At 55.5% G+C, this 12,217-nt stretch overlaps 1 protein-coding gene across 3 annotated transcripts; it reads left to right on the top strand.

Annotated features, from left to right (window-relative positions):
- Positions 1–6: 6 nt before the first annotated feature.
- Positions 7–9,066, top strand: DLL1 (delta like canonical Notch ligand 1). Of its 3 annotated transcripts, none has more exons than XM_019805938.2 (11): positions 7–821; positions 1,045–1,341; positions 2,189–2,249; positions 2,490–2,747; positions 4,676–4,736; positions 5,263–5,393; positions 5,499–5,668; positions 5,781–5,997; positions 7,064–7,327; positions 7,514–7,865; positions 8,122–9,066. In XM_019805938.2, the coding sequence occupies exons 1-11, from the start codon at positions 768–770 to the stop codon at positions 8,318–8,320; spliced, it is 2,064 nt and encodes a 687-aa protein (XP_019661497.1). In that variant the 5' UTR covers positions 7–767; the 3' UTR covers positions 8,321–9,066. The 3 variants fall into 3 exon arrangements, with proteins under 3 accessions (XP_019661497.1, XP_011230610.1, XP_011230609.1); XM_011232308.3 differs by having other exon boundaries at positions 7,064–7,865; positions 8,122–8,239; positions 8,368–9,064; XM_011232307.3 differs by having other exon boundaries at positions 7,064–7,865; positions 8,122–9,065.
- The last annotated feature ends 3,151 nt before the right edge of the window (positions 9,067–12,217 follow it).

Raw genomic sequence — 12,217 nt, 5'->3', positions numbered from 1 at the left:
CGGGCTGAGCGCGCAGAGGACGCGTAGCCGTGGCGCAGCTCCTCCGCCCGCCGCCCGCCACCCCACCCGCCACCCTGCGCTCGGACCCCGTGCTGTTTACGTGGATGGCACCGGCTGGGTTCCTCGGGAAGACGCGTGTCTCCGCGGGGGCGCAGGGGACAAGAGTTCAGGACGCTCCCGGAACGACCGCCGCCGCCAAGTGACACGGGCCCGAGCCGCAGGGCGCGCCGCGCACACCCGCCGCTGCCGGGCGTCCCTGCGCGCGCTCCGCTGGGGCCCCGGGATTATCGCCTCGCCCGTGGGATTTCCAGACCGCGGCTTTCTAATCGGACTCGGAGGAAGCCTCGGCAGCTCTTTGGGAATTAAGCTGAATATCTGGACGCTTTCTCTCTCCCCCCCCCTTTTTCTTCCTTCAAAGAAGCTTGAGACAAAACCAGGAAGCAGAGGACCCTCACCTACTCGTGGATTGGAAGAGAGAGGGGGAAAACCGAAAGTTGCGGCTCCGCTAGCAATCTCTCCGAGCGAGCCTTTTTTCTCGTGCATCCCGAGTTGCCGTCACCACCGAAGGGCGGATCTAAAGAACCGCAGCCTCCGAAGGACAGACGAGCTCCTGAAGAAAGAAGTCCCGATTATCCCAGCCTGGGGCCAAGCGGCGGCGCTTTTCTGCCCACGCTCCTCGGGGCACGGCCACCCCCGTGCACTCCTTGCTGTTTTAAGAAGAGAAGAGGGGGAGGGCACGGAAGATCGAGCGAGTCCAGCGGTGCACCATGGGCCGTCGGTGCGCCCTAGCCCTCGCCGTGGTGTCAGCCCTGCTGTGTCAGGTAAGTTGTGAGGTGGGGTCTACAGGGCCCTGCCGTCAGGTAGGTTGTCAGTGGGGTACCCCGGAGGGCACCCGGGGCGCAGGCCGCGCGCGGGCAGAGCGGTGGAGAGCAGGGCCAGCGACGCGAGCTGTCAACCCGAAAGCGAAGCCGGGAGCGCGGGGTCCGCGCGCCCCCAGCGCCCTCACGCCCTCGCGTCCTCACGTCCTCGTCGTTCCCCCCGCAGGTCTGGAGCTCCGGGGTGTTCGAACTGAAGCTGCAGGAGTTCGTCAACAAGAAGGGGCTGCTGGGAAACCGCAACTGCTGCCGCGGGGGCGCGGGGCCGCCGCCGTGCGCCTGCAGGACCTTCTTCCGCGTGTGCCTCAAGCACTACCAGGCCAGCGTGTCTCCCGAGCCGCCCTGCACCTACGGCAGCGCCGTCACGCCGGTGCTGGGCGTCGACTCCTTCAGCCTGCCGGATGGAGCCGGCGCCGACCCCGCCTTTAGCAACCCCATCCGTTTCCCCTTCGGCTTCACCTGGCCGGTGAGCGCTGCACCTGCGGGGCGGTGCGGGGAGGACAGGGAGGAGCCGGCGGCGGGTCAGCCCCGCGCCAGGCACGGTGGGGGTGCTCACCGTCGGGGGCGCGGGAGGGGTAGGCCAGGGCAGGTGCGCGCCGTGGTCTGCAGGGCGGTGGCAGATGGGTCGAGGCCTGGAGCGTTGCCTCCACGCCCGGAATGCCCCTCAGGCGGCAGAAGAGTGACAGGCAGGGGTACGGTGAGGCGGAGGACCTGGGACCTTCCCGTATCTGGCCTCGGTACCTAGCCCCAAGTCAAATGAGCCCCTTCACGTGGGAGAGTTCTCGTGTCCCTGTCCCTAGACGGGTTGGGTGTCGAGCTACTCCGGTAGCGTGACAGCCCTCGCGCTCTCCGTGTAGTTTCCCCCCTCCACCGAGACTGATGACAACCCCCTCCAGCCCTTTGCTCCTGCGCAGGCTTTTTTTCCTTTCCTTTCCTTTCCTTTCCTTTCCTTTCCTTTCCTTTCCTTTCCTTTCCTTTCCTTTCCTTTCCTTTCCTTTTCTTTCTTTTCTCTTTTCCTTTCCTTTCCTTTTTTCTTTTCTTTTCTTTCTTTTCTTCCTTTTTTTTTTTAAAATGTGATATCCTGTACTAACAGGCTGAAAAAACACATCAGGAAACCACTCTTTAAAAAGTTCTTCTATTTCCTTAAGGAAAGTGAAAACAGGCCAGAGCTGTGCAAGACCCCCCTCTGGACACATGGCACACACAGATCTGCATGGGAGGCCCTTAATGACTGGTTGTCCCCAGTGCTTCTGTTTTGGTTTTGTTTTTTAACATTTCTGCTTTATCTTATGTCTTCTCCGCCTTTCTTCCAGGGCACCTTTTCCCTGATCATTGAAGCTCTCCACACAGATTCTCCTGATGACCTCACAACAGGTAAAAACAAACCCAAAACTCCAAAGCTGAGTAAACTGCTTCCCCAGTTAGTATGCATTTGATTTCATATCTCCACCAGAAACGAGCTCCTATACTTTTCATTCTGCAAATTCCTGCATGAGGTCCAGGATGGAGGGTCTTTGGCCACCTGCCCTTGTATTCCACATCAGTTCCAGCTCCCCCAGGTCCCAAGCCTCTGGATTCTTAGTCAGAACCAATGGGAGCATCCTCTTCCTACAGAAAACCCAGAAAGACTCATCAGCCGCCTGGCCACGCAGAGGCACCTGACTGTGGGTGAGGAGTGGTCTCAGGACCTGCACAGCAGTGGCCGAACAGACCTCAAGTACTCCTACCGCTTTGTGTGTGATGAGCATTACTACGGGGAGGGCTGCTCTGTCTTCTGTCGACCCCGAGATGATGCCTTTGGCCACTTCACCTGCGGGGAGAGAGGGGAAAAAGTCTGCAACCCTGGCTGGAAAGGCCAGTATTGCACTGAACGTGAGTTTCTGCTTCCCTCCCTTGATCCACTTCCAGGCTGGAGCTCCCAGGGAGTGGGGGAGTATTCTATGAGCTGGTGGGATCCTGGGATTTCAGCACTGGAGTAGAGCTCTGATGGGGAAACCGAGGCCAGAGAGCTGGAGAAACTTCCCAAGACCTCACAGCTAGCCAGTGGCAGGGTTGGGGTCAACACAGACATTTTAACTTCCGCTATGGGAAGCTGCCTTTCTTAATCAGGGAGGATTTTGGAGACAGGGCCAGGGGTCAGGAAGTAAGCCTGAGGGAGAGGCAGGGGAGGAAGGAAGGGAGGAACAGAGAGGAGCATTTGTGTGTGTAGGGGCATGCTTTAAACCAGTTCTCTTTGCTGTGACAGTGTCTCGTTGGAAAAGTGCTTCATTTTCTCTCCAGAGTTGGTGTGCTTGGCCTCTTCGCAGAGTGAGCGTATTTGCAAATATTCTGCGTGATGCACACACATTGTTAGTGACCTTTTCACTCATGGGGTCTGTGGACAGGAGAGAATGTGTGTTGAGGCCTGGGTCCGAAAGGGCAGCATGGGGAGGGGCCCACCTGTCAGTGTTGGGCACTGTACCCATCTGCCTGTGTGGGTGCCCACACAGCATCCTGCCTGGCAAAGAAAGACCTTCACAAAATGAAACAGGCCCTGCCTGCCCCATTATTCGGTATTCTCCAGGCAGGCAGGGTGGTGGCCCAGGTCGCAGGAAACCATGCCCTGGAGTGTAGGAGGCTTGCGAGGGTTCTGTGGGCTCCTGGGCCTGGCTCAGGTCTGTAGGCCTCTCTCCAGCCTGCTCAAGCTTCACCCACCCAGGTATCAGGTTTCCCTCTAGTCGGGGGTGGAGTGGGTCCTGGAGCTCCCCAGAAACCCTTGGGAATTCTTGTCCAGCCCTGGAGCAGGTGAACCTCCAGTCCCTCCCGGTAGGCCCAGAACGTCTTGCCTGGGAGGTGCAGTTTCTCCCTGTTGATCCGTGCCTGGGGTGAGGGTAGGTCTTCACACTCAGCGTTATTGTTTTGAGCTCCTCCTGGGCGCGAGCGGGCTCTGTTGTCTTACAAACTTGCGGAGTTTCATAACCCAGTGAAGGAAGCCAGCTCAACCTCAGCCCCCACCCCCGCGGGGACCTCTGGCCTGCCTGCTGCTGCCTGGCATTCGTGCTCCCCTCCCTTCTCTTCTTCGCTGCGGGGTAGCCATAAATTTAAACTTTTTTCTTCTTATTCAAACACTGGAGTCTCTCCCCGCCCCCAGCTCGCGCGTGCCATCGATTAGATCTCTCTGGGGATAGGCGGCAGGAACGCACGCCAGCTCCCATTGGTGGAAAGAGCGCGCGCGGGCTTGCGGGTGTGTGCGTGTACGAGCGCGTGTGTGTGCGCGCGCCTATGTGTGTGCGTGTGCGCGCGCGCGCGCGCGCGTGTGTGTGTGTGTACACGCCGGGGTGTGGGGGGCGAGGGGCGGGGGAGGCGGTATTGTTGCGCTGGGGCAGCTGCCGGGGGAGCAGAGACAATAGAGCAGCTGTCCTGCCCTGGTACTCTGCATACCAGCTGTCCACCCTTATCTACACACACACTTTCTGGGTATTAAGAGGTGGAGCTTTGTGCATAGAATTGGGAAGTGGGGGAGGAGGAGGGGGAAGGACTTCTGACCCTCTCAGAAGAAAAGGGGATGGGGTGGGGGCGGGGGCTTCCGTGCTCTTTTGTCCTTGGAGCCGCTGTGTTAAGAAGAACGCTCATCCCGGGTCTGAGTGAAGTCCGCAGTTTCTGGGCAGGACCTTCAGTCCTCCACAGATGGAGATTAACTCAGCCGGGTTCGCCAATTGAGCAGGACAAGTTTTGTCTCACCCACGTGTGGCAGCAGCCCCTGTGATGTTCGGGAGGCACTTGGGGTGGGGCTTGACCCTGTGTGTTCTCTTTGCTTGTAGCAATCTGCTTGCCAGGATGTGATGAGCACCATGGCTTTTGTGACAAGCCAGGGGAATGCAGGTAAGTTTGCACAAGTGCTGTTTCCCTTTTCTGGTTACCCTTGTACACCTAGTCTGTTTGTAAAGTAGCGCTAGGCGATCATTTGAAAAACTCGGGTAAGATTAGCTGACTGTAGGGTTGGAGCAGCTATTCTGGTGTTTCTCCTTAGTAAATATATAGAAACATGTAGACTCGTGGGTTGTCAGTCACCTAAGCTCCTCAGTAGATATGGAAACTTATAGATAGCAGTTTGCAAGGAATTGACATAGAAAATGAGTCCACTTCAGGGATTCTCAAACTTTTTGGCATGTTAGGACCATCTGGGGAGTCTCTAAAAATGCTGTCCTAGTGGCCCTCATACCCAAAAGTCAGACCCTCCGAGGCTTAGGTATGTTGGAAAGCCCCCAAGGAGATTCCAGTGTTCTGGCTCTCGTTTGAGAGCCAACAGTGTTGAAGCTGCTGGAAGACAGTGTCTCAGGAGTCGGTGGCGTGTGACTGTGAGCCCAGTGATGCCAGTGTCCACCTGACTGTCCTGCTGTCTTCCTAGGTGCAGAGTGGGCTGGCAGAGCCGGTACTGCGACCAGTGCATCCGGTACCCAGGCTGTCTCCACGGCACCTGTCAGCAGCCCTGGCAATGTAACTGCCAGGAGGGCTGGGGTGGCCTCTTCTGCAACCAGGGTGAGCCCCCATCCCCATCTAGCAGCCCTGGGCTTCCCTGGCTTTATCAAGGACTCCGAGTCTAACCCAGGACTTGCCCTCTCCTCCTGTCTCTGCCCCTCGCAGACCTGAACTACTGCACGCACCACAAGCCCTGCCGGAATGGGGCCACCTGCACGAACACGGGCCAGGGGAGCTACACCTGCTCTTGTCGGCCTGGGTACTCAGGGGCCAATTGTGAGACAGAGATTGATGAGTGTGGCACCAGCCCCTGCAGGAATGGAGGCAGCTGCACGGTGAGTCCAGCCACAGTGGGCCGTCCTGTTGAACGGGGGCCTTGGTTTGATATGGACTATGTGGGTCTCCTGGAGCAATGTTTGAAAGCTCTTTCTCTTCTCCATGACACAGGATCTTGAGAATAGCTACTCTTGCACCTGCCCACCTGGCTTCTACGGCAGAATCTGTGAGCTAAGTGCCATGGCATGTGCCGACGGCCCCTGCTTCAACGGGGGACGGTGCTCAGACAACCCTGAGGGAGGGTACACCTGTCGCTGCCCTGTGGGCTTCTCCGGCTTTAACTGTGAGAAGAAGGTGGATTCCTGCAGCTCTTCACCCTGTTCTAATGGTAGGAGGGCAGCCCCATCCGCTCTGAGACTTTGTCAAGTGGTCAACACTGATAAGAACGCATTAAAAAGCACATGTGTTTAATTTCAAACCAAGCACATCACTTTGCAAGCTACCCTGAGTTTGTGGAGCCTTTCAACTAAACAGTCAGAAACTCTTCACAGAAATTTTATCCTTGAGGCTGGAAATGCTCAGGGAGCAAGAAAGGCAGGCAGGAGAGTGGATTCTCACGTTCTGCGGGGAAAGCCTGAGGCCGAGAGGTGAGATGACTTGTCAAGGTCATACAGCACCTCAGGTGCCTGGGTCTGGGCTATAACTCAGTACGTCGTGCTCCGATGGCAACCCAGCCACTCTGTTTTTGGAGGGAAGCGCGGCTGGGCTCTGTCACCCAAACCTCGCCGTCTGGTGTGTGTGTGTGCCGAAGTGTGGTCTGTTGACGGGCCCCCTGCCACTGTATGAGTGGGTAAAGGAGTGAAGCTGGGCCCCAGACAGGCTGGGCCACCGTAACGGATGGAGAAGAATCCCTGTAGCTTTGTTCCCCACGTGCTGTGCGGAAGGCGTGGCAGTCCTGTGGGGTCGAGCTTTGCCTCCTGTTTGTTTCTATCCACGGAACCAACGGAAACACTGAATGCTTTATTTTTAGAGGCAGAATAGCTCGAGGTTTAGCAGACGTGGCTTTGGAAGGACAGAGGTCTCTCCCACTCCCTCCTTCCTTCCTTTTTCTTTCTGTTTTCAACCCCGCTCTTCTCACTAACCGTGGAGCTGTGGGCAAGCACATCGACCTCATTCAGGCTCTGTTTCCTCATCTACAAACGGGGCCTTTTGTGGGATGTTGGGAAGGTGAGTGCAATCATGCAGCCAAGGCATTGTGCACAGTGCCTGCCGAAACGGACCCGCTCAGGAGGTCCTAGCTGTCTTACTCATGGCGGATTGAGCTAGACCAGACCCCTTCCCACGGGCTTGCGTTGGAAGTAGCTACCACCTGGTTTAGGCCCCAGGCTGGCTGGTCTGTCTTGCATCTCTGGGGTATAATGCAGGGGCAGACACAGATGTGTCCTGTGTTCCAGGTGCACAGTGTGTGGACCTTGGTGATGCTTACCTGTGCCGCTGCCAGGCTGGCTTCTCCGGGAGGCACTGCGAAGACAACGTGGACGACTGTGCCTCCTCCCCGTGTGCCAACGGGGGCACCTGCCGGGACGGCGTGAATGAGTACTCCTGCACCTGTCCCCCGGGTTACACAGGCAGGAACTGCAGTGCCCCTGTCAGCAGGTGTGAGCACGCGCCCTGCCACAATGGGGCCACCTGCCACGAGAGGGACCGGCGCTACCTGTGTGAGTGTGCCCGGGGCTACGGGGGCCCCAACTGCCAGTTCCTGCTGCCTGAGCCACCCCCAGGCCCGGTGGTGGTGGATCTCACCGAGAAGTACGTGGAGGGCCAGGCTGGGCCCTTCCCCTGGGTGGCCGTCTGTGCTGGCGTGGTGCTTGTCCTCATGCTGCTGCTGGGCTGTGCCGCCGTAGTGGTCTGCGTGCGGCTCAGGCTGCAGAAGGACCGGCCCCCTGCTGAGCCCTGCCGTGGGGAGACGGAGACCATGAACAACCTGGCCAGCTGCCAGCGTGAGAAGGACATCTCTGTCAGCGTCATTGGGGCCACGCAGATTAAGAACACCAACAAGAAAGTTGACTTCCACGGGGACCACGGGGCTGATAAGAATGGTCTCAAGGCCCGCTACCCGGCTGTGGATTATAACCTGGTGCAGGACCTCAAGGGTGACGCTGCCACCTCCGTCAGGGACCCTCACAGCAAGCGTGATGCTAAGTGCCAGCCCCAGGGCTCTGCAGGGGAGGAGAAGAGCGCCCCAACGCTCAGGGGGTGCGTGCTGTGGGCCAGGAGGGGACGCGTGGGAAGGCCAGCCTGGGAGGGGGCCCTGACACGGCGGGGGGAGGGTGCGTTCTGTGGGCTGGGAGGGGACGCGTGGGAAGGCCAGCCTGGGAAGGGGCCCCGATGCTCGGGGCGCTGCAGGCTGGGCAGGAGGGCCCACTGGCATCTTTTCACCAAGTGCTGGTCATTTTCTTATGCAGAAATATTTCCACATGCTTATTGTGGTTCTCTTTTATTTTCCTTTTAGTGGAGAAGCATCTGAAAGAAAGAGGCCGGACTCTGTGTATTCCACTTCAAAAGACACAAAGTACCAGTCGGTGTTCGTCATATCAGAGGAGAAAGATGAGTGTGTCATAGCGACTGAGGTCAGTGAGCAGTGCGAGGGACTGCGGCTGTCCGGGTCTGGCCTCAGCACGGAAGCGGGTGGAGAAGTCAGAGGGTGCTGACCTCCCTCTGGAACTAACTTCCCATTCTATCTTGTGGGTCCCTCTAGGTGTAAAAAGGAAGTGATATGGCAAAATCCCCGTTTCTCTTAAAAATAAATAAAATTCCAAGGATATATGCCCCAAGGATGCTGCTTGAAAGAGGAGAGGGAGACCCACGGACTGCTGCTGAGAACCGATTCGGACGGAGCCGGTTCTCTCCCGGAGGCCGGCCGGGGACGCGGCGCGGGCTGCAGCTCGGCAGCGTCCAAGGGGGCCTGTTGCACTGCCTTTTAGGGTGTTTCCATTGCACTATGGACAGTTGCTTTTTAAAAAATATATATTTAAATGAATGGACTGAATTACTACACACGGAGCATGCACTGCCTGAAGTGTATATCTTGGATTCTTATGAGCCAGTCTTTTCTTGAATTAGAATCACAAACACTGCCTTTATCGTCCTTTTTGATACTAAAACGTGTTTTTTCTAGGTGGAAAAATGTGTGTTATTTTTTGGACTTGTAAAAATATTTTTCATGATATCTGTAAAGCTTGAGTATTTTGTGATGTTCATTTTTTATAATTTAAATTTTTGGTAAATATGTACAAAGGCACTTCGGGTCTATGTGACTATATTTTTTTGTATATAAATGTATTTATGGAATATTGTGCAAATGTTATTTGAGTTTTTTACTGTTTTGTTAATGAAGAAAATCCTTTTTAAAATATTTTTCCAAAATAAATATTATGAACGACAACGAGAGGTATATTTACTGAGCGCTCGTGGAGCAGACCTGTGCTCGCTCCCTGAGGACAGAAATGGCTTCTGATTGTCTACTTTTAACATCTTTGCCTGGCTTCACTGGGTTGATGGAAAGCAGCTTTGCTCGCTCCTCTGCCCGCCTCTGAGAACCGTCCGTGGTCATCGTTGGGGCAGCCCTGGGAGAGTCTGAGTGTGGCCCCTGAACTCCCTGGGAATATCACCGGCACAGGGTTTGATGGGTGCCAAGAAGCCTCAGAGCCGGCCACCTTCTTTCTGAGCCTTATTTCTTTAAAGGACTGGAACAAAGCCTCATTTGGGATCAAATACCTGTGAGACACTTCTGGATTGCCATGGAAAAGACTCTTTGTCTCAGAATAACACTTATTCATCCATTTGTTTATGGGTTACTTCCAGTCAATTCAAGAGTTAGGTGCCTTCTAACGCAACAGTTGTGGGGGGACAGATAACACTAAGATAAAAACTTTTTAGCTTTTTATGGAGTGCTGACTACTGGCCCCAGGGTAACCACTCCTCCTGGGGTTGCTCCCCGGAGATGGTGGTGTTCCTCCCTCTTACAGATGAGGAGGCCCAGGTTTGTGGAGGTGACGTTCCTTGCTCAGGTTTGCACGTGGCAGAATCAATGTTCCTATCTGGGCTGTCGGGCTCCAGACCCTGGTTTATTCATCCGTTATTAATTTTGCCAGAAACAGAGCTTCTTATGGAGAGCAAGTCTCGGGGATTTAATAGACCCCTCGTGGGTGCGGTTTGGTGGTTCCAAAGGGTCAGTGCCCATTGTCAGCTCTCTAAGATGGCAAGTCCATGTTGGGACAGGTGGCTTATTTCTGGGGCGATGTGGGGCAGGCAGAGGAACACAGCTTCCTGGCCCGGTTAACTGAAGGGGGAATGTTAGTGGGCTGTTCTTGTGTCCGTCCGGCGGCGGCAAGCTTTCTTTCACGGGTGCTCACTGCACAGTTGGAACTGCGACTCTTCTGGGGAGGAGAGGGATGTACACGGGGGTCCATCCTTCCATATACAAATGAGGGGGACCCATAAAACAGCACCAGGGAGGCTCAATGGCACATGCGAAGCCTCGGGACACCCCACTGGTGCTTCCATATCTGACACAACCCAGTCTACTCGGACCCCTCGGGCCACTGGGGCTGTTCCTTCGGAATCACCCCGACAGGCAAGGGCTCCATGGAAGGATCTCTCCACGGAAGGAAGTCAGTGGCAGGGCCAAAGGGTGAGTGTGGCAGATTCAGGCCTCTGAACCCCCTCCATCCTCAGCCTCCCCCCCTGCCAACCCACTCACTGTACAGGCTTAGCGGCATGTTCTGGAGTCACGGAGGGAGCCGCTAACGTTGCTCTCAAGAGTCAGGATCTGGCTCGAGAACAGGGAGACCTTGTGCCCATTGACACTTGCCGGCCTGGAGCAGTGGTTAGCGCCTCCGTTCTACTCTCAGAAGTGACCTGATATGGATAATAAATTGAAGAGCTCATGTACTTTCAAGAATATAGACTATGCTGGGATTCTTGTGAAGCCCATTCCATGAGAGAATCTCAAAGTACCCTAAAGATAATCTCACCATCATCTCCCTACCCTTCTTGTAAGATCAGGGAATACCTTCAGCTTCCCTCTGGGGCAGGTAAAATGCCTAAGGAGCAAATCTTAAAACTAGAAGCTTTGGAGCTCCCAGGGCTCTGCTGGATGAGGCTCCCTGAGTCCCTTCGGACTGATGTTTCAATTTGACATTTACAGGGCGCCTGGGTGGCTCAGTCGGTGAAGCGTCTGCCTTCGGCTCAGGTCATGGTTCTGGGGTGCTGGGACCGAGTCCTGTGTCGGGGTCCCTGCTCAGCAGGGAGTCTGCTTCTCCCTCTGCCTCTGTTGCTCCCCCTCCTCGTGTGTGCTGTCTCTCCCTCACAAATAAATGAATAAAATCTTTAACAAACACGCTAATTTGACATTTACAGATGGCCCCTCAGCCTTCAGGGTTTATGTCCTGTGCAGCAGGAAGTCAGGTACACAGATCACGAGCAGCCGTATAAACACATGGGCGTTGATGGACCCGCGGTGACTCACCCACAGGCCCAGTACCATGGCTCCCAGCCGTGTCTGCAAGCACCCTACCAGGAACAAGGAAGGAAGGAGCAATCATATACTTACAGCAATGAGAGCAGCGGTCCCTCGGCACCACCCAGGCCAGGGTCTCCCCGCCAGCCCTTCAGCCTCTAGCCTCCCTGGGGCTTCAGTGAGACCAACGAGGGAAGTGAGGCATAGGTGCTTTACCTGAGCCTTTTTTCCTCTAACTTTTCATCAGGACATAAATTTAGACTTCCAGATGTTGCAAGAATAGTTGGAAGAATTCTCATGACTTCAATGGCTGCCAATTCCATGTTCCCTTCTGCATTTCTACAGTAAGGGCACATGCTCCTTCAAGTTCATACCGGGATGGACTCTTGAACGACCTCTTACTTAGGGGCTTACGGTCTGTTCCTGTTGTTGCCGCGATGCTCACTGTCGCAGATCTGGACAGTGTCCCCGTGCCCCCGGACGCAGCCCCTTCCAGGCTCAGTGGGAGCTCTGTGCCCACTGCTGCTTTCTCTGCTCGGCTCCGCCTCTTCCCAGGGAGCTCCGGGTCTCCTTGGTGGAGAACAGCAGTGGCTGCATTTCCCACTGCGTGTGGTGTGAGCCTTGAAGCGATGCGTAGCTGCCTGGATGGTAGGCGGGATCACCTGCGAACGCCCGAGAGAGGCTCAGGAACCACGCGCTCAGGACCTCACAGTTCGCTTCTCATGGTTGGTTAAGGCTCGCCAAGTAGACAGGCCGACACCACCACTGATGATGTATTTTTGCAAAGAAAATCGAACGTGAATCTGGTCAGATCCCTTGACCTAGTTATCGACTTACAGAAGTAGCAGGATAGAAGGACATGGTGAGGGCACACCTGGGCACGAGGAGAAAACAGAAGGGAATGGAAGCCGTGGGGAAACCTGCAAGTTGGAAGAGACTCAGAAACAGTGAAAAACACTCACGAGGCAGCTGGAGGAATGCAAACACCGACCGCACATTTTAACGATATGTAAGTATACTTGTCAAGTTTCTTTAGATGTGAGAGGTTTTCACTGTTAACTTAAAAAAGAGCCCTTAACTTTTAGAG

Source organism: Ailuropoda melanoleuca, chromosome 10 (assembly GCF_002007445.2).
Source record: "Ailuropoda melanoleuca isolate Jingjing chromosome 10, ASM200744v2, whole genome shotgun sequence".
Classification (NCBI taxonomy): domain Eukaryota; kingdom Metazoa; phylum Chordata; class Mammalia; order Carnivora; family Ursidae; genus Ailuropoda; species Ailuropoda melanoleuca.
The sequence above is the reverse complement of the archived record's forward strand: the minus strand, read 5'-3'. Positions and strand labels throughout refer to the sequence as shown.

Coding starts and splice junctions, on each gene's coding strand:
- DLL1 (XM_011232307.3), top strand. CDS start 768: ATGGGCCGTCGGTGCGCCCTAGCCCTCGCCGTGGTGTCAGCCCTGCTG. Junction 2,250..2,489: donor TCCTGATGACCTCACAACAG/GTAAAAACAAAC, acceptor CTCTTCCTACAG/AAAACCCAGAAAGACTCATC. Junction 7,866..8,121: donor AGCGCCCCAACGCTCAGGGG/GTGCGTGCTGTG, acceptor TTTTCCTTTTAG/TGGAGAAGCATCTGAAAGAA.